The 21,013-nt window shown below is 45.4% G+C and overlaps 1 protein-coding gene across 2 annotated transcripts in view; it reads right to left on the bottom strand.

Moving 5' to 3' along the window:
• Nucleotides 1-4,327: 4,327 nt before the first annotated feature.
• Nucleotides 4,328-21,013, bottom strand: part of unc5b (unc-5 netrin receptor B) — a 269,146-nt gene continuing 252,460 nt past the window's right edge. For both annotated transcript variants that reach the window (XM_043679162.2, XM_087982409.1), the window contains 4 exons: nt 19,749-19,898; nt 11,955-12,119; nt 10,356-10,534; nt 4,328-7,699 (listed from right to left, as the gene is read on the bottom strand). In XM_043679162.2, the coding sequence (XP_043535097.1) occupies nt 7,537-7,699; nt 10,356-10,534; nt 11,955-12,119; nt 19,749-19,898 (657 nt within the window). In that variant the 3' untranslated portion in view covers nt 4,328-7,536. The remainder of the gene's footprint in view (nt 7,700-10,355; nt 10,535-11,954; nt 12,120-19,748; nt 19,899-21,013) is intronic.

The following is a 21,013-nucleotide window of genomic DNA, read 5'->3' as shown; positions in this document are numbered from 1 at the left end:
TGCACAACCCTAGTTGCCCTTGAGAACGGGTGGTGAGCTGTCTTCTCGAACATCTGCAACCATTCAGGGTAAATACATCCACATAGCCCTTAGGGAGGGATTACCTAATTAATCCTGGTGATCGTTAACTTGTATATAAGCCCTGATATTAACAATTCCCATGTGTAAGTACACAACATTTCAGACTCCAGGATTTTGACCCAGTGGCACTGAAGGAACTGCAACGTATTTCCAAGATGGTGAGTGGCTTGGAAGGCGACTTGTAGCTAGTGGTGTTTCCCATGTATCTGCTGCCCTTGTCCTTCCAGACAGTCGTGGGTTTGGTAAGGCACTGATGGAGGAAGCTTGGTGAATTTCCGCTGTCACTGAGCAGCGGTGTTGTAGGTAACCATGGCTTATTAATGACACCTGCACCCAGTCTCCTCACTGCCGACAATTGAAAATGCAAAGTCTCTCAAAATAACAGAGTGGATGGCTGGGCAGGTGCAGATGGGAGTGGCTAATAGTTTCAGCTAATTACAAACATGGTAACATGCATTAAGTAGTGTAATTGGCCAGATAGCAAGTTCCATGTCCCAGAGATGAGAAAAGTATGCATTTAAAGCCAGTAATTTTTAAACTATGTACAATGAGTCAAAAGGCAATGTCTTGGCTCGTTTCTATGCTCTTCTTTGCAAGTAACAAAACAAAATAATTTTATTTCTGCCAAAGCCAGGTCGGCAGAAACTAAACACCGCTGTATAGGTTATTAGATTCTAATCACATTTTTCAATCAAGGGGAGGGCTGTAAAAGTGGATCTGATGTTGATAAGGTAGGAGAGGCCACAGGGAACAATGCTGCAACAAACTGGTGAAGAAACACTAGTTAGTTAGATAAACACAGCAGAGTCTTACACAACATTGGCTAGGGGAAGTTACAGAGATAGGGAGGGGTCAAGGGGCTGGGGAGGTTACAGAGTTGCTAGGGGCGTAGGGGCTGGGGAGCTTACAGAGATAGGGAGGGAGTGTAGGGACTGGAGGAGTTGACAGAGATAGGGAAGGGGTGTGGGGTTCTGAGGAAGGTTACAGAGATCGGGAGGGGTGGTAGGGGCTGGGGGATGTTACCGAGATAGGGAGGGGGTGTGGGGTTCTGAGGGAGGTTACAAAGATAGGGAGGGGTGTAGGGGCTGGAGGAACTCACAGAGATTGGGAGGGGGTGTAGGGAGTGGAGGAGGTTACAGAGATAGGGAGGAAGTGTAGGGACTGGAGGAGGTTACAGAGATAGGGAGGGGGGTGTGGGGTTCTGAGGGAGGTTACAGAGATAGGGAGGGAGTGTAGTGGCTGGGGAAAGTTACAGAGATAGGGAGGGGTGTAGGGGCTGGAGGAACTCACAGAGATTGGGAGGGGGTGTAGGGACTGGAGGAGGTTACAGAGATAGGGAGGAAGTGTAGGGACTGCAGGAGGTTACAGAGATAGGGAGCGGGGTGTATTAGCTGGGGGAAGTTACAGAGATAGGGAGGGGTATAGGGGCTGGAGGCGGTTACCGAGATAGGGAGGGTGGTGTGGGGTTCTAAGGGGGATTACAGAAATTGGGAAGGGGTGTGGGGTTCTGAGGGAGGTTACAGGGATAGGAAGGGGGGGTGTAGGGGCTGGAGAAATCTGAAAAAAAGGGTTGCAATTATGAAGGGGAGTCACTGTTGAAATGTCAGTGCCACAACAGTCAGTTGTACTCAGCAAACTCCCACAAACTGCACAAAAACGTAGATGATCATGAAATCTATTTTGGTGATGGATGAAGAATAACAACACCATTCAGAGAATATCCCCTTTATTCCAAACTGTGTCACAGGATCTTTCACATTGCTTCAAGAAAGTTCACAGGGTCACAATTTTACTTTGAGTTTGAACAATCCCATCCCCCGACAAGGAAGGAGCAGAAATGTTAGCCCAGATTACCGTGGTCAGGTCTCGGGAACAAACTCGTCTGACTTAAAGATAAAGATAAGGATATTCTGCACTGAGCCAAACTGGAGCCCCAAGGTCTGGGAGGTCTGCCTCTGTCTTGCACAACATTCAGTCAATAGCATGGAAACTCTGGCAGGGATGTATGAGAAAACGGAAGACTTGGGAATCAATCCAATGAATGAGATGCTCATTCTGTTTCTGTCACTGCATTTAACAAGGTTTACTTTTCTTTTTTTAGATAATAGATTTTTAAATAGTTACTTTAAATGGATTGCATTCAAAATCACATCAGGCAGCCCACTTGAACTGCTGGTGAGAGTTCCTGACAGGATTTTAAATACAGCACACTCTTTAAAAAACTGCAAAGCCCTGAGTTAACCCATTAATAACTGCATAAATCTAAATGTGTTTCCATCAAGAGAAACCTCTCTCAATTGTTTTTTTTTAAAGTCGACTTTCCTGCTTTTTGCAGGCATAACAGTCATGGAAAATTGCAAACGTCGATTCTCCAATACTTTGTCAGAATTCAGGCCTGTGTTGGTGGAAGCTACTTTGATGAGATTTGCAATCAGTGGTTAGCACTGCTGCTTCACAACACCAGGGTCCCAGATTCAATTCCAGCCTCGGGCGACTGTCTGCGTGGAGTTTGCACATTCTCCCCGTGTCAACGCGTGTTCGCTCCCACAGTCCAAAGATGTGCAGGTCGGGTGAATTGGCCATGTGTATTAGTCAGGGGGAAATAGGACTGGGTGGGTTACTCTTTGGAGGGTTGGGTTGGGTTGGGCTATAGGTAATCTAATCAATAAATAGCAATCCCTGCCATCCTTTAACACTGGTTTAAACACTGAAATTAAACTCCCCTTATTGTGAACAGACCAAGTCTCTGAGTGAAACTTGAACCCATTACCGTGTGACAGTGATGGACACATGTTATCTGTAGGCTCCTTGACTGTACAAGTAAATTGATAGGAGCCTCTTGTGGTGCTGTGGCAGTGTTCCGGCCCCTGGACCAGGTGGTCTGGATTCAAGCCCCAGAGGCGAGTAATAACACTTCTGAATGGGTTGATTAGAAAGATAAACTCAAGTAAATTAACCATTTCTGAACAGGTTGATTCAAAATATCTGCAAGGAAATTCAATATGGGAAGTTCCAACCCCAGCAACTGTATGAGGCTGAGCCACATAAAACCTTGGTGTCCCGTTTAATCCTGTGGTGACCGTCCAAACTGCACAGCTGCCTTATGGCTAGGAGCATACACCTCTTCCTCCACAACTCCAATGAATATTGAACAGTTTTATTACATGAAGGTTTGCATTTACAAGAACGAGATCAATCATCCGAATGAGACGGGCAGGGAGTATTTTATTGGGAAAACTGATTGTTCAGATAACTGATTGTTTGGATAACTGATCAGGGTTCCCGTGGCGGGGGCAATAGCAGGAACAGGGATCCCGTGGGGGCGGGGCAGTAACTGGAACAGGGTTCCCGTGGGGGCGGGGCAGTAACTGGAACAGGGTTCCCGTGGGGGCGGGGCAGTAACAGGAACAGGGTTCCCGTGGGGGCGGGGCAGTAACTGGAACAGGGTTCCCGTGGGGGCGGGGCAGTAACAGGAACAGGGTTCCCGTGGCGACCCTGTTCCTGCTCTTGCCACCAGCCCAGGCTGCCTGCTTTTGTTGTGCTTTTACTTAACTTTGATAAAATTTTTACAGGACCTTGAGATCTTGTTCAGATAATCTGAAATTCGGATAAATGATGTTTGGATAACCGAGGTTGTTCTGTATGTGTTATCATGTTTCAAAGCATTTCCCATTCTGTGAACCACTTGAGGTGCAGTGACTGTGTTTTGAGTCAAATTTTAACTGATCTTGCCAGTGTGTGCACAACATATTTAAGGTGATGGCTCTGTTAGAACAGAGGTGATGATGTGTAAAATGTTGTACTGGGGTCGACAAAGTGAGGAGTCACGCGACACCAACTTATAGACCAACAGGTTTATATGAAATCACAAACTTTTGCAGCACTGCTTTTGTCAGGATGAAGGGGCAGAGCTTTGAGAATTGTGATTTCAAATAAACCTGTTGGACCATAACCTGGTGTTGTGTTGACTTCTAACTATGAAAACAAATGCAAAAGTTATTTTTTACTAAGTGACTATATTGACTGATGAGATTGAAAAAGTATATCAAAAAGCTCCTGAAAATCAAAATATATCCCTGGGGCAATCTCAAAAGGAGCAAAAAATATTGTGAGCACTTAATTACTCATACCAAAGAATTCCAACTATGTTCAAACAGGGGAGAGGAATGTTATCTAACTGATAACATTATGAGCATCAATATTTGGCATTTTAAAGAAAAAAAACAATATTTGATTAATTAAACTAGGAAATATAATTTATTGCATAAAAATTAATTTGTTACAATAGGAATGCTAAACTTATTTACAATTGGTAGTTTACAGAATGAACAATACATGAAAAGAGGGACAGAGCAGTTGATTCTAGCACTTTCTATACATATAAATATGAAAGGTGTACATAAAAACTGAAGCATAACGATATGCCTGAAAATGAATTAACTTCTATGAACTTGCATAGCACTTGGAGTGAATGAAAGAAATTAAAGCATTATTTTGCTAACTGCTTGGTGTCATGTTACCCTTTATATGGGAAAAAGAGGATTTACTGTTCACTAAAACACCTTCAGCCGCTTTTAATCAATGAATACTGAAAAATGCTGGCCATAGCCATCTAAAAGTTAGCGCCAACCACCCCTCTCTGCAATAAGCAGGATTGCTCTTATTTAGGTCCAGAGTCTCAGTTACACCATTATTGAAATGCACACCAGTAGCCATCATGGATTGTTCAAATATAATTTTATAAAAACTATATATTGTCATCTAAACTGAGGATTCTTTACTTTTAAAAGCTCACCGCTACACGTCGATAAAACTTGATTGAAATATTTAATAAGGAGTGTGTGGTTTAGATAGTTGTTGGTTTGCATATGGGGAGAGATCGACCTCTCTTTCATCAGCTCTTTGGAAGGAGGGGTGTCAGTGCTGGGTGGGTGCACTCCTGGAAATTTCCAGCACGTGACCACCCTTGTTCTTGTTCCCTCTACCAGATTGAACAGCCCTTCTCCCATTAAGCTCCACCCAACACCCCACCCCCCCTTCCCCGGCCATACGTTTTTATAACTAACAAAAAGATGCACTCAAAGAAACTGGGAGATACAAGTTCTCTAGAAGCCCTGTGAATCTCTTCCTGGGCCTTACTCGTAGCGGGACCCCGGAGATTAACTTTCAAAAGCGGAAGATTCCAGAGCAATCCGGGGAGAGTTGTCAACCCAATCATGGAATTATAAGTGGATTTCTTTATACACAGGTGTCTGATTTGGATTAGGCAAAAAGTATGAAGGTTCTTTCTCCCCACAAGCCAGACTAAGGCTGATAATTAATGTCTGATACTTCACTTTCTGAATCAGACACTTAAAACAATTAAAATTAACACAATGATGAATTTAAAATATATTTGTCCAAACCACCTTGAAAATAAATAAATCAAAATGTGCCATGCTACCAAGTACTTAAACATTTAAACAACATTTACAAATAACACAAATTAGTATCACTTTTGATGGTGCAGCCTTGTGTATCTCATACTCTTATTGACACTACCATAGCATCAAAAATGCACACTCCCACAATCACCCAATTTCTTGGGTTGGCTTGACCATTTACTCAACTTAAGATGTTTCTAATGGTGTACCCACCTTTCGATGTCTATTGGCTTTTACTATCAAATATCTCGATGAGGACATGACAAAAACCAAAGGTGTTTTTATTTAAAGGCAAGTTTGGAATAAGACATCATTGAATACTGATCCTCAACACCAGATGCAGAGTGAGACCATGTGAAGGCTTCCCTATGCAAGAGACGTTCTGACAAGAAAATGATCTCGGGTTGCATTGTCTCCCGGTGAGTGCTTCCATTTCAACCTCTGACCTGAGGAGGCCAGCTCCCCACATGATGCACCTTCGCCTCATCCACGTCCACAGCTCTCTCTGGGAACTGACCTCAGGCTTTGAAAATGGCTTTACAATTCTTCCAGTTTGTGGGCAAAGGAAATCGACGGTTAAACATTCTCGGAACTCCAGCTTGCAGCGGCTTGAGGTTTTGAAGGTGAGGTGGAGTGGATGGAGGTTGGGATTGAGGGAGCTGTAGCCAGAAGAGGAAATCACATCTCTGAATAAAGCCCCTGTTATGGAGGAATACGTCAGATAGTGTCAGAACCCATCCGTATGCTTCCTCCATGATTTCCACCTAACTTTCCACTTCAATAACTTTTGATGTTGAAATGAAAATTCAGAGGAACAAAAATGGGACTGCAGTTTAAGAACAGTTTAACGCTGACAATGTGCTTTAAAGTAACAAAGACATGGTGACACAATCAAATCTCCAGGCCCATATTTCTTCAAGCCAAGAAGTTGGATGTTCATTCCTCATGTGTGCGTGAATCTGGCCATTTCGCCGGTGAGGACTTTGCAAGCTTATGAATCAGGCTTATTTCTCCTGGGAAATGGTAGGTCCCTACGATGATTGACTATTGCTTCACTTCATGAGCGTCCTTAAATCCTGGTATCAATTAGCGCAGCCTGGAGTAGGAATCACTCCTGTGTGTGTCAATGGAGAGCTGGGGCAATGTGGTGAAGGGGAAAGAGGCAGGAGGTCAGCAGTATAACTGCAGTAGATGAACAAATCCTTTGAGCAGAAATGCTGGTTGCTAGCCTGGAAATGATTGCAGTTGATATTACTGGGTGAATGCCCACTAACCATCAAACGACATTCCTCTGCACTTACTGACTGACTTACTGGAAACGCTGTTGTGACATTGTGGACAGTGAATGCAGAACAAGCTCAGCCACTGCCATCCTCAACCATAACTAATGAGCTTGTATCAAAAAGAGAGAGAGAGAGAGGGAAAAGCTTTAAAAACCACTTTTAGATCCAAGTTGTGTTTCTGCAGTCATGGCTTGTGAGAAACCTGTATGGCTGTCCTTGTCTGTCCATGTCCTTGTCTGTATGGAGAAACTGTGTTTGCAACATAATAATAAAATGAAAGGCATTAACATGACTCTGTGACATCTGCCAACATTCACAATTCATCCTCTTCCTCTCGTATAGTTTTGTTGAGCAACTCAATTGGATTCCTCTCCCTGTTCTGATTTGTGCAACATGTGCACTGGGATTTTGAGGGATGTCTACATTGGCTGTGAATGTAAACAAATCCTCAGGTTTTTATACAAAGTCTCAACATAGGAGCGAACAAAAAAAAAGAGCATCCAAAGATATGGACAATAAATTAAATGCGTTTCCTAAGAAACTGTTAACGTTATACAAGCTGCCCAAAGCTTTTGAGAGGAGAGAGGGTTTTTTTTCTGTCTGGATCGAACATGACATCTTCAGCTCTCATGTAAAAATTGCTACTCGTTCCTAATTGGCTTGGTGCTGCAGTCAGCAGCAGGTGGATTTCTCTAACAGTTGCCATGGATGCTGGGGATCCATCACTACATTGTAAAGTTATCCATCTTTCAGCATTCTTCTGTTGTCATGACTACCATCACGTCACTCTTGCCCATCTCCTCGAGGACACTGGCAAGGGAGTTGATGTCTCCATCATCCTGATGCTGGGCTTCCCACAGGTCCAGGATGACGCCAGTCGGACTAAGTTTTGTAGCAAAATAGGTGAGATATCTAAACATGAGAGAGAGAGAGAGAGCAAAATTAACATGTACTGGGAGATCAAATGCAACAGCATACAGTAAATGGCAGGACCCTTAGGAGCATTGATACACAGAGGGATCTTACGGTGCAAGTCCATGGCTTCCTGAAAGCGCCAACACAAGTGGATAAAATGGAATAAGGCATAGGGTATGCTTGTCTTCATTTGTCGGGGCACTGAGTGTAAAAGTTAACAATTCATGTTGCAGCTGTGTAAAACCATAAGGCCACATTTAGAGTATTGTGTGTAGTTCTGGTCACCACATTATAAGAAGGTGGCTTTGGAGAGGGTGTAAAAGAGGTTTACCAGGATGCTGCCTGGATTGGAGTGTATCAGTTGTAAGAGAGGTTGGACAAGCTCGGATCGTATTCACAACAGTGTTGGAGGCTGAAGGGCGACCTGATAGAAGTCTCTACAATTATGAGAGACATTGATAGGGTGGACAGACAGGGTCTTTCTCCCAGCGTGGAAATGTCAAATATTTGGGGGCATAGGTTTAAGATGAGAGGGGGAAGTTTAAAGGAGATGTGTGAGGAAAGCTGTTTAAGCAGTGGGTGGTAGGTGCTTGGAATGCACTGCCAGGGGAGGTGTTATAAGCTGATACCATAGCAACGTTTAAGAGGCATTTACATAGACACATGAACAGGCAGGAAATACAGATATACCATGTGAGGGCAGCTGGGAGTAGTTTAGAATGGCATCATGCTCAGCACAGATATGATGGGCCGATGGGCCTATTGCTGTGCTGTACTATTCTACGTTCTATGTATGTTCTAATATAGGACAGTCATACTGATATATTGAAATAACACTGACAGCACAATAATCTTTTAGTTCAGGTTGAAATGGAAAGGCTCTCTTGCGCTTGGGCTTGTCTATGGTTTTACATATATTGAGATGAAGTGACTGAAATATGACAAATTAATAAACCAATGGTTTCACCTAATTATTCCTCCTTCCCAGCAGAAAGGGGAGAATTAGTTAATCCCAGCACCCCCAATAATAAATTGCATTACTCTAAATGACATGGTTTTATATAACATCTATCAACTGTATGACCATTCTTGACTGACTGCATTCTGCCGGAGAAATAATTCAGCTTTTCTCAGCAGACTTTGCTTTCAGGAAGGACAGCAAGTGGAATGCTGGCCTATATTACTGACGGGTGAAATATGAAAGGAGCGATATCTTGCTGCAACAGTTTGGGTGAGATTAAGCAGACAGTGTTGAAGACAGCTCTGATCTCTTTACTTAAGGAAGGATGTAATTGCTTTGGTAACAGTTCATAAACAGTTCAGGTCCCGATACTAATTCCTGTGGCACTCCACTTGTTACAGCTTGTAATCCTGAAACTAACTCATTTATCTGGACTCACTGCTTCCTATTGGTTAGCCAGGCCCCTATCCTTGTTAACATATCACCACTTGAAGGAGGAGAAAGTGAGGACTGCAGATGCTGGAGACCAGAGTTGAAAAATGTGGTGCTGGAAGAACACAGCAGGTCAGGCAGCATCCGAGGAGCAGGAGAATCGACGTTTTGTTCCTGAATAAGGGCTTATGCCCGAAATGTCAATTCTCCTGCTCCTCGGATGCTGTCTGGCCTGCTGTGCTTTTCCAGCTCCACATATCACCACTTGAACACCATGAACTCTTAACTTCCTCAGTAACCTTTCACGTGGAGATTTATTGAATGCCTTTTAAATCTGGATATGCCACATCTGCCAATTGCCTTCACCCAGTCTGTTTGTTACAACTTCAAAGAACTTGTTATGAAGATGTGGACATACTGTACCTTTAAGAGAGTTAAAAGCTACCTGACACAGCACCAAGTGTTCTGAACAAGACACAATGTAATATGTAGTCCAGCAGCTAGAGTAGCTGGTTGCCAGAAGATAAAAACAAACTCAAATTGGGCCAATCAGTTTAAATTATACTCCCTAAAAAAATACCAAACACCAATCAAGTTTGAATTGACTATATTGACAATATTAAAAGCCAATGACACAATATGATGCTGTGGGAATATAAGACCAGGAAAACTTGAACAGCTGGGAGAGACCTGCCAAAAGACCAACAGATGTAGGCTACTAGTCAGCACTCTCTTAGAGGTACCTGTCTAGAGAAGGAGTTTGCACAGAGAAAAAACATCGACACCGACCTGGAGAGCAGATCTACAAAGGAAGATATAAAGAGAAGATTGGACCGCTGGCTGGTTTTGAAATTTGAATTTTTCAGTAAATTTTAATTGGGGGTTTTACCGGACTAGTGTTATAGAAGGGAAAGTAAAAGATAGGTTGGAGGAAGGAGTTGTAAATAGTTGTTAGTTAATTATTCTCCGTTATGCTTTTAAGAAATAAAGTTGTTAATTTTTACTTTACTCTCGAATTTTCACAGATTACTGCACAGGATAAATCATTTTTGTGTTGCTGGTTTAAAATTAACAGAGAGGGTTTACCCCGTGTCGTAACAAACTCCAGTCATTCTGGATCACACTTTCACAAAACCAAGTTGACTCTGCCCATTTGTGTAATGATTTTCAGAGCGTTCTGCCCCTGCTTCCTTGTTGATGGATTCTAGTATTTTTGCCAATACTGCTTGCTGACAGCCACTAAGGCGTTCCTCCACTCACCTGTCCACCCCCAGCTTCTCGGCTAAGAGCCTCCAGTCATTCCCTCGGGTATTTGGTGCATCCAAATTCGTACAGATTTTCTGCCGGATGGAATATGGAATCTTAAAGGCATAAGGGCCGACCTGTGTGGTAATGTTGGTGCCACCCTGCGTGTGGAATGGGCTAACACATTTGGCATTCTGTTGGCAAAAGCAACACATATCTATTGTTATTTAAGACTGACGAAAATGTCCGAAGTTTCAATGGCAAACGAGATCATGGAATACGACACTTCATGATGGTCAAAGTGAGGGCACAGAGTGACCAATCCATTGACAACAGCTTTTATTTATATAGCACCTAGTAAGGCATTCCCTGGTGCTTCACAGAACTGTTATCTGAGTGAAAAAAATCCAGATTCTTCAATTCACTTTGAGAGGCATCGTATGTGCAAATGTTCTGGGGCATTGTCCAGGTCCAACTCACATTCCCCACCCTCCCAGGAAATTTGTTATAAGATGCCCACAGAGATTGATCAAAATGATGACAGTCACCAGAGAAATCACGAAACACAAAGACTGGAATAACACCAGGTCAGAGTGGACTACACAGGTCAAGAAAGTGTGACGAGTCTAGGAAAGAGAAAATTAGGAGATCTGACAGAGCGTGGCGTTTAAGACTATGAAAGGGTTTGAAAAGGGTTGAGATAGAGATGTTGTTTTCACATATGGGTGACACCAGAACAAAGGGCCATTAATCCAAATCAGTGACTAATATGTCCAAATGGTAGTTCAGGAGAAATGACTTTACCAAGAAAGTGGTGAGACTGTGGAATCTGTTAGAATGTGTACAGATCTTTTGGGCCAAATGGCCTTATCTACGCTGTATGTACTGTGTAATACAGATAAGGATGGATATCAGCTGTCTCACCCCTCAGTATCCTGCACCTCTCCCATTGGTTAGCTCAGCTGGTTGATGGCGCATTCAATGCAGAATAATACCAACAGCATGAGTTTGACCCCTGAAAGTGTGGCATGGTGGCTCAGTGGTTAGGACTGCTGCCCCACAGCACTAGGGACCTGGGTTCAATCCCACCCTTGGGTAACTGTCTGTGTGGAGTTTTGCACATTCTCCCCCTGTCTATGTGGGTTTTCTTCCAGATCCTCTGGTTTATTCCCACAGTCCAAAGATGTACAGATTAAGTGGATTGGCCATGTTAAACTGTCATATAGTGTGCAGAGACATGTAGACTAGGTGGGTTAGCCATGGGAAATGCAGGGTTACAGGGATGGGACGGGGGGGTGGTGAGTGAGCTGCTCTTTGGAGGGTTAGTATGGGCTGAATGGCCTGCTTCCACACTGTGGGGATTCTATGACCGAATCAGCTGAAGTTACCATGAAGGACAGTCCCCTAGTCTGTGGTATGGTGACCCTCAGGTTAAACCAGTACCTGTCCTGTCTCGCTCTCTCTCTCTCTCTCTCTAAAGAGAGGACAGCCTTGTGGGTTGGTAAAACTCTGGGAAATTTTACTTTGCGAGGTACAGCTCATAGTTTCTTTATCGTCATGAACCAGAAAGTGTTGGAGGTTTGTGATCACAGCTTCAGCTTCCCGATCTCTTACCTCTTCAATGGTTGTATGTAGCTGGAATATCTGACCTTCCCCCTCCACCTGTCGGACACAGATTTTGCAGGAGAATTCCGTGGATGCCAGGCTGTATCGCTCCAGTGAGAAGGTGCAGTGCAATGCTCTCTGGGTACCACTCCAAATATGATAAAATGGGATTTCCTGGAATACACAATAGCCCGAAAATGAGAAAGTGAGAGACCGAGAGGAGGGGGAGAGGAAGGAGAGAGGCAGGAAAGATGGGGGCAGTGAGAGTGGGCAAAGGGAAAGGAGGGAGAGAGGAGAGGGCAGGGAGGAAAGATAGAGATGAGATTGGAGTGAGAGAGGAGAGCAAGATGGGAGAGAGAGGGAGGGAGAGGATGACATTTGACTCCTTTCATTTAATCTACTCATTAAGAGAGACATGAGAAACAAATCAATATAAAAATTTTGCAAATTTTGGGAGTTAGCGAAAGCAAAGCTTTGTGAATTGCAAACCGCTGGGGTTAGGGATATAGGGAGCACAGAATTTAGGAGAGTCAGGAATACTCTCCATTTGTCGGTGGATTGACCTTTTATTTCTATCATTAATAAAACATAACAAAGGGTGTTATGTTTTAGTTTGGACACAGGACAAGAAACTCCCAGTGACTGTCAACATCGAAAGAGGGTCCACAGGAGTGGGAAGGGGGTGGGGATAATATTTACAGGTGGGTCCCGGGGGGGAGTGTGACAGTGTTTCAGGGAGGTCCCTGGGGGCTGTCAGTATTTACAGGGCGACCCTGGGGGAAGTGTGTCAGTATTTACAGGGGGGGCCCTGGGGAGTGTGTCAGTATTTACAGGGGGTCCCTGGGGGGAGTGTGTCAGTATTTCCAGGGGGGTCCCTGGGGGAGCGTGTCAGTATTTACAGGGGGTCCCCGGGGAGTGTGTCAGTATTTACAGGGGTCCCTGGGGGGAGTGTGTCAGTATTTACAGGGGGCCCCTGGGGGAGTGTGTCAGTATTTACAGGGGGGTCCCCGGGGAGTGTGTCAGTATTTACAGGGGGGGTCCCTGGGGGGAGTGTGTCAGTATTTACAGGGGGGGGTCCCTGGGGGGAGTGTGTCAGTATTTATCGGGGGGTTCCTGGGGGGAGTGTGTCAGTATTTCCAGAGGGGTCCCTGGGGGAGTGTGTCAGTATTTACAGGGGGTCCCTGGGGAGTGTGTCAGTATTTACAGGGGGTCCCTGGGGGGAGTTTGTCAGTATTTACAGGGGGTCCCTGGGGAGTGTGTCAGTATTTACAGGGGTCCCTGGGGGGAGTGTGTCAGTATTTACAGGGGGTCCCTGGGGGGAGTGTGTCAGTATTTACAGGGGGGTCCCTAGGGGGAGTGTGTCAGTATTTACAGGGGGTCACTGGAGGGGAGTGTGTCAGTATTTACAGGGCGGTCCCTGGGGGAGTGTGTCAGTATTTACAGGGGGATCCCCGGGAGGAGTGTGTCAATATTTTCAGGTGGGTCCCTGGGAGGGAATATCAATATTTTCAGGGGGGTCCCTGGGGGAAGTGTGTCAGTGTTTACAGGGGGTCCCGGGTGGAGTACGTCAGTGTTTACAGGGAGTCCCTGGAGGGAAATGTGACAGTATTTACAGAGGGGTCCTTGGGGGAGAGTGTCAGTATTTACAGGGGGGTCCTTGGGAGTATGTCAGTATTTACAGGGAGGTCCCTGGGGGGAATGTGTCAGTATTTACTTGGGGGGTCCCCGGGGCGAGTGTGTCAGTATTTACAGGGGGGTCCCCGGGGAGTGTGTCAGTATTTACTTGAGGGGTCCCCGGGGGGGAGTGTGTCAGTATTTACAGAGGGTCCCTGGGGGGAGTGTGTCAGTATTTACAGAGGGGTTCCCGGGGAGTGTGTCAGTATTTACAAGGGGGGTCCCTGGGGGAGTGTGTCAGTATTTACAGGGGGGTCCCTGGGGGAGTGTGTCAATATTTACAAGGGGTGTCCGTGGGGGCAATGTGTCACCATTTACTTGGGGGGTCCACGGGGGAGTGTGTCAGTATTTACAAGGGGGGTCCCTGGGGGGAGTGTGTCAGTATTTACAGGGGGGTCCCCGGGGGGAGTGTGTCAGTATTTACAGGGGAGTCCCTGGGGGGAGTGTGTCAGTGTTTACAGGAGGTCCCTGGAGGGAGTGTGTCAGTGTTTACAGTGGGGGTCCCGGGGGGGAGTGTGTCAGTATTTCCAGGGGGGTCCCTGGGGGAGCGTGTCAGTATTTACAGAGGGTCCCTGGAGGGAGTGTGTCAGTATTTACAGGGGGTCCCTGGGGGGAGTGTGTCAGTATTTACAGGGGGTCCCTGGGGGGAGTGTGTCAGTATTTACAGGGGGGTCCCTGGGGGGAGTGTGTCAGTATTTTCCGGGGGGTCCCCAGGGAGTGTGTCAATATTTACAGGGGGTCCCTGGGGGCGAAGTGTGTCAGTATTTACAGGGAGTCCCTGGGGGGAGTGTGTCAGTATTTACAGGGGGTCCCTGGGGGGGAAGTGTGTCAGTGTTTAAAGGGGGTCCCTGGGGGGAGTGTGTCAGTATTTACAGGGGGTCCCTGGGGGAATGTGTCAGTATTTACAGGGGGTCCCTGGGGGGAGTGTGTCAGTATTTACAGGGGGGTCCCTGGGGGGAGTGTGTCAGTATTTACAGGGGGTTCTTGGGGGAGTGTGTCAGTATTACAGGGGGTCCCTGGGGGAGTATGTCAGTATTACAGGGGGGTCCCTGGGAGGAGTGTGTCAGTATTTACAGGGGGGTCCCTGGGGGAATGTGTCAGTATTCTCAGGGGGGTTCCTGGGGGGAGTGTGTCAGTAGTTGCAGATTTTCTGGGAAGGAATTGTAGTGGTGGGTATAGTGTGTTAGGTACATTGAACAGCTATTAAAAATCAATTGTTATACATCCATCGCTAGGCCAGAATTTTTAACAGAAATGAATGACTAGCTGAACCATGGGGCAGCTATGAGCCAATCACATTACTGGGGTGTGGAGTCACATGTAGACCAGGCCAGGTGAATACAGCAGATTGCCTTCCCGAAAGGACACCAGCAAGCCAGACGGGTTTGAATGACAACGCGATAGTTTCATGGCGTCTTTATTGAGATTAGCATTAAATTCTGCAATTATTCAATTACTTGGATTTAAATTCTGAAGCTGCTTTGAGAGAATTTGACCACAATTCTTTATGAAATGAAGCCAGGTTTTGAGAATACTCTCCCAGTGACTAATCCAATGGTGATTCCTCTGAGAAAGTTTTACTCTGTTTTTGTGACAATCCTGAGACAATCATTTTAAGCCAACTTTAACACAGAGCTACAGCAAATCAGAGGCTCAGAATTTAAAGAATACTGGCAAATAAACAACCACTGACATCCAGAAGGACAAGGGCAGCAGATACATGGGAACACCACCCCCTGTAAGTTCCCCTCCAAGCCACTCACCATCCTGACTTGGAAATATTTCGCCGTTCCTTCAGTATCGCTGGGTCAAAATCCTGCAACCCCCTTCCTAACTGTATTGTAGGTGACCCCATGTCCCAGACACTGCAACAGTTTAAGAAGATAGCTCACTACCACCATGTCAATAGGAATTAGGGTTGGCATATACACACATTGGCCAAGATAGCAATGTGCTTTTTTAAAAAAAAACTCATTCAAGGGATCAGAGCTGGATCAGCACGGCTTACTAACTGCCCAGGAGAAAGAGGTGATGGACTGCATTCTTGAACCACTGCGGTCCATTTGGATTAGATAGAACCCTAATGCTGTTAGGAAGACATTTTGACACAGCGACACTGAAGGAACGGTGTTATATTTCCCAGTTAGGATGGTGAATTTGCAGTGGATGGTGTTCCATGTATCTGCTGTCCTTGTCCTTCTAGATGGAAGTGGTTGTGAGTTTGGGACGTGATATCTAAGGAGTCTTGGTGAATGTTCCATGAATTAATAAACTGAAAAAAACACACATTACTAGATAGCCCCTGGGAATATACTGGCATCATTTCAGATCTGTTACAAGGTGCATCACGAAAGAAGAGGAAAGGTTTTTGAAGCAACATCTTGGGAATTGACAGCAAGGGCGAGCAGGGAGAAATATCCATGTGCAGAAACAAAATAAGGCAAATGATTGGAAGCAAGTGTAATCCTGGATGATGTCATGAGTCACATATCGTTAGCTTGTCTCCTCGTGCATGGCACGGTGGCTCAGTAGTTAGCACTGCTACCTCACAGCGCTAGAGACTTAGGTTCGAATCCAGCCTCAGGTGATTGTCAGTGTGGAGTTTGCACATTCTCCCTGTGTCTGCGTGGGTTTCCTCCCACAGTCCAAAAATGTGCAGGTTAGGGTGGATCGCCTGTGCTAAATTGCCCCATAATGTGCAGGTAGGTCAGTTAGCTATGGGAAATGTGGGTTACAGGAATAGGGTGGGGTTTTGAATGGGATGCTGTTTGGAGGGTCGGTATGGATTCAGTGGGCCAAATGGCCTGTTCCCACGCTGTAGAGATTTTATGATAGACCAGAAACGCACAGAAAATGATCAAAAAGGTGCACTCCATGCCCGTACTTTGCTGGTCACAGTTTCCATAACAAGGTGGGTGGCACGGTGGCACAGTGGTTAGCACTGCTGCCTCACAGCGCCAGAGACCCGGGTTCAATTCCCGACTCAGGTGACTAACTGTGTGGAGTTTGCACGTTCTCCCCGTGTCTGCGTGGGTTTCCTCCGGGTGCTCTGGTTTCCTCCCACAGTCCAAAAATGTGCAGGTCAGGTGAATTGGCCATGCTAAATTGCCCGTAGTGTTAGGTAAAGGGGTAAATGTAGGGGAATGGGTGGGTTGCGCTTCAGCGGGTCGGTGTGGACTTGTTGGGCCGAAGGGTCTGTTTCCACACTGTAAGTAATCTAAATCTAAAACATGACCTTTGACAGCTTTCCTGGGCTAGCACAGACCAGGATGACGATAAATATTTTATATTACTAGCAGGGGAGGAAATAATCTTTATGTTAGTGTCAAAGTCTCACCAGGTACATGAAAGCAAATTAGGTCAGAAAGCACTGGAAATTTCAGAACTCCAAAACACCTCCCTTTCGAATTCATCACCTTCTCTCATCTACAGGCTGATGCTGAAATATGACACATCGCAGGCTTTGCTCAAAATGCCAGCTTTTGCTCCCCAACCCAACTGAGGAGCGCTGGCAGATGTGTTGAAATGTCTGAAAAGATCCCAGTTTAACAATGGCAGGGGAGTGGTCAGTTCTCCCAATTCAATTTCTAGTTTAATTGTAGCAGCCACAAAAGCTGCTGCAGTCCAGAGAAAAGTTCCAAGCTTCAGCAGATGATTCTTAACTGACTTTTCTCTCTGAAATCTCTCCAGCCTGTAAGAACCTGTGTTTGAATTTACCTTTTGCCAAGGGGTGTGTTTATGGAATGTTACGAGAATTGGACCAGCTCCTTAGTTAAGTTGCTATGTCGAGTTGGTTATGTTTTCTAATAGTTAAGTTATTCTAAATTCCATTTTCTTTTGTTTGTGTTTCAACTGTAGTGTTTAAATAAACACTACTTTGCTTAAAGCTGAGTGGTTTGACAAACTGAGAGAAAGTGACGGCTGCAGATGCTGGAGATCAGAGCTGAAAATGTGTTGCTGGAAAAGCGCAGCAGGTCAGGCAGCATCCAAGGAACAGGAGAATCGACGTTTCGGGCATAAGCTCTTTCCTTCCTCATTCCTGAAGAAGGGCTTATGCCCGAAACGTCGATTCTCCTGTTCCTTGGATGCTGCCTGACCTGCTGTGCTTTTCCAGCAACACATTTTCAGCTCTGGTTTGACAAACTGCCTCACACCTGGAATATCCACTTCACATCTACCTTTAAAATAAAAAAAAGTTAGGTCTGGGCTACCCTCTTAAAATATGGTCTGGCCTGGATCATAATAGTGAGGTCAACATGGACTTGCTGTCAGGCAGCCATTACTGAGCAACTTTGAACCGAAGGGGTGTGGGGTCACACTCATATTGAAAGATTATTTCGGACTGAGAAAGGTCATCATGCAGAGCGATGTGTAAATAATTGGAAATCCCTCTGCTGGAGAATTGTGGAGTGCCCATTGCTGAATATATTCCCAATGTGGGATGGGTGAGCGGTGAGGGAGGACCCTCCCTGGTATCTGCAGTGATGAGAACAAACAGCTGAAGTCTCCTGGAGAGCGAGCTAAGCACAGGGCTCATCAAAAGCTGCTGAACCTTTAACCTAATTCCTTTATTTTTCTAGTTTAAATTAAGAAAGACTTAATTTCCTTAATTTTTCTACTTATTCTGTGAGATTAGGTTAGATTCCCTACAGTATGGAAACAAACCCTTCGACCCAACAAGTCCACACTGACCCTCTGAAGAGTAGCCCACCCAGACCCATTTCCCTTACTCTCTAAGGTTACCCCTGACTAATGCACCTAACACTATGGGCAATTTCCCACAGCCAATTCACCCGACCTGCACATATTTGGACTGTGGGAGGAAACTCACGCAGACACGAGGAGAATGTGCAACCTTCACACAGAAGGGAATTGAACCCGGGTCCCTGGTGCTGTGAGGCACCATGCCACCACAGGTAATACTTAACTTTTAAACTCTGTTTCTCTTATTACTTTGTACCTGAGGTTTTTTTGTACTTCAGTTCCTTTGTATCCAAGATGGTGTCATGTGTGGCAATATTAGCCACTTTCCACTGTACTCCTGTGCTTGAGTACACATGACAATAAAAACGAAATCCAAATCCAATATTTAAGGCGGAGACAGGTCTCTCAGAAAAATTAAAAGCATAAGATGTAGGACCAGAAACAGGCCATTCAGCCCATCAACCCGGTTTTCCATTGATTGAGATTGTGGCTGGTCTGACAATCCTGAACTCCACTTTCCTATCTATTCCTGTGATGCCTTTTCTGATTAAAAATTGAGGGATATGGAGGGAGGGAAAGCAGGAAACTGGAGCTGAGGCAGAAGATCCACCACGATTGTATAGAACAACAGACCAGGTTCGATGGGCACAATGGTCTACTCCTGCCTGTATTTCCTGTGTTTATTTGCACCTCCCCATCAGAGAGGGCAGTACAACAAAATACTGAACAATTGCAACGTTATAGACACATGGAAGAGCTTGTCTAGTCTGAATGGTTCAGGATTGTTTAGTTACCAACTGCTAGTGGGATAGTAACAAAAACGTGGGACACTTTATTCTGACTTCCTCATGCCCTTTCTCCACAATGAGCTTTAATGGGTATATTAGATTAGATTAGATTAGATTACTTACAGTGTGGAAACAGGCCCTTCGGCCCAACAAGTCCACACCGACCCGCCGAAGCGCACCCACCCAGACCCCTGCACCTAACACTACAGGCAATTTAGCGTGGCCAATTCACCTAACCTGCACATTTTTTTTTGGAGTGTGGGAGGAAACCGGAGCACCCGGAGGAAACCCACGCAGACACGGGGAGAATGTGCAAACTCCACACAGTCGGTCGCCTGAGGCGGGAATTGAACCCGGGTCTCTGTCGCTGTGAGGCAGCAGTGCTAACCACTGTGCCACCGTGCCGCCCTCACGGTGAGAATGTGGGGCTGGAAGCTATCAAAAAGCAAGCACAGGGCTGAATGGCCTTCCCTTGAGTAGCAAATCATCAATTCAGTATTAATCACCGAGCAAATGCTTTCAGCTCAGTTGCTGTTCTAGCTGCGGCTGAACATAAAATTCTGAATAAGTCAAACTGCAAACCACAGTTCTTTATTCTCTGCAAGCGGGGCTGGAGGTGTGACAATTCAGGCCTGACCTGATATTTGGCGAGCAACTTGCTTCTCCACAGCGAGTGGGGGATATTGTGAATGGACAGCCGGAGATTGTGGTAACTGTCCTTAAACAGTAGTGTCTTGGGTTCCTCAAGAAGGTAACCTCCCAGAGTCCTCTCTAGCTCCAGCACTTCCTGTTGGGAGACAGATTAAAGAAACAAGAATGTGAAATTCTGTGAGACTGTTAATCGATTCCGTGACGGATGCTGGAGAAACTCAGCAGGTCTGGCGGCATCTATGGGGAGAGAAACGTTTCAAGTCCAGTGTGACCCTACTTCAGCCTAGAGTTCTTAAGAAGAGTCATACTGGACTCAAAACATTAACTCTGTTTCTCTCTCCACGGGTCTGCCAGACCTGCTGAGTTTCTTGGCGTTTAATGGAGTTAACATTCAAGCTTAAACATTCCGCTGGGGCAGGGAGATGTTCGGGCTTTAACTGTCTCGAAGCAAGTACAGAACAAAAGTGAAGCATAGCAGGGACCTTAACCGTGGCAGAGACTCAAGGGAGGACATTAAGCAAGTTTTAGGGATGTTCCTAAATCATTCTCGAAGAGGTCAGATGTGGTAAGTTACTGGTCAAAATGTGGAAGACTGATTTGGGAAAGTAAGGAACACATGGAGAGACTTCAGCAGGAACATGTGGAGGTGAAATTGAGGTCTCTGAGGGGGCATTCAAACCTTCAGCTAACCCACTGCCCGACCCTTCACAAGAATCCATAACTATAAGAGAGTTATTGATAAATCCAGTGGGTAAAGTAATGAGGAACATATTCACATGTGGCATTGTCCACACATCAATAGGTTGAGTTTATCAGCTCATTATCAGAATCTAGTGAGTCCAAGTGGAAACCATTCCCTCTCGATCCCAATGGACTGTGCTGTAGTTGGCCCCTTTGAGGAAGGATCACTAAGGGAGGAGTCATGTGACCTGTTCGTCAAGTCAAGGTCCGAGTTAGAATCTGCACACGGTGTGTGGGGATTTACCCAGCAGCTGAATGGGGAAGCGAGGTATGTAAAAAACACGTTATATGCTTTACAAATAAGTGCTATTGGTTGTATTAAATCATTGTGTTTTATAACTTAACCAGCAGAACCAAGTTTTGAAATCACTAGAGACTGAAGGGTGCAGGGAATGATTAAGTGACAAAAGGGAGGATGGTGGAAGGGAAAGCAAAAACAGATTGATATTGGGACAGGAAACAGAGAAAAAAATGAGTCCATTGGAGGTGTAAATGGAACCAGCTGAAACC

This window comes from Chiloscyllium plagiosum, unplaced genomic scaffold, assembly GCF_037043375.1.
Source record: "Chiloscyllium plagiosum isolate Xiang-an unplaced genomic scaffold, Cpla_swu_hap1 HiC_scaffold_43, whole genome shotgun sequence".
Lineage (NCBI taxonomy): Eukaryota > Metazoa > Chordata > Chondrichthyes > Orectolobiformes > Hemiscylliidae > Chiloscyllium > Chiloscyllium plagiosum.
Note: the sequence above shows the minus strand (reverse complement) of the source record. Positions and strands in the feature narration are given on the sequence as shown.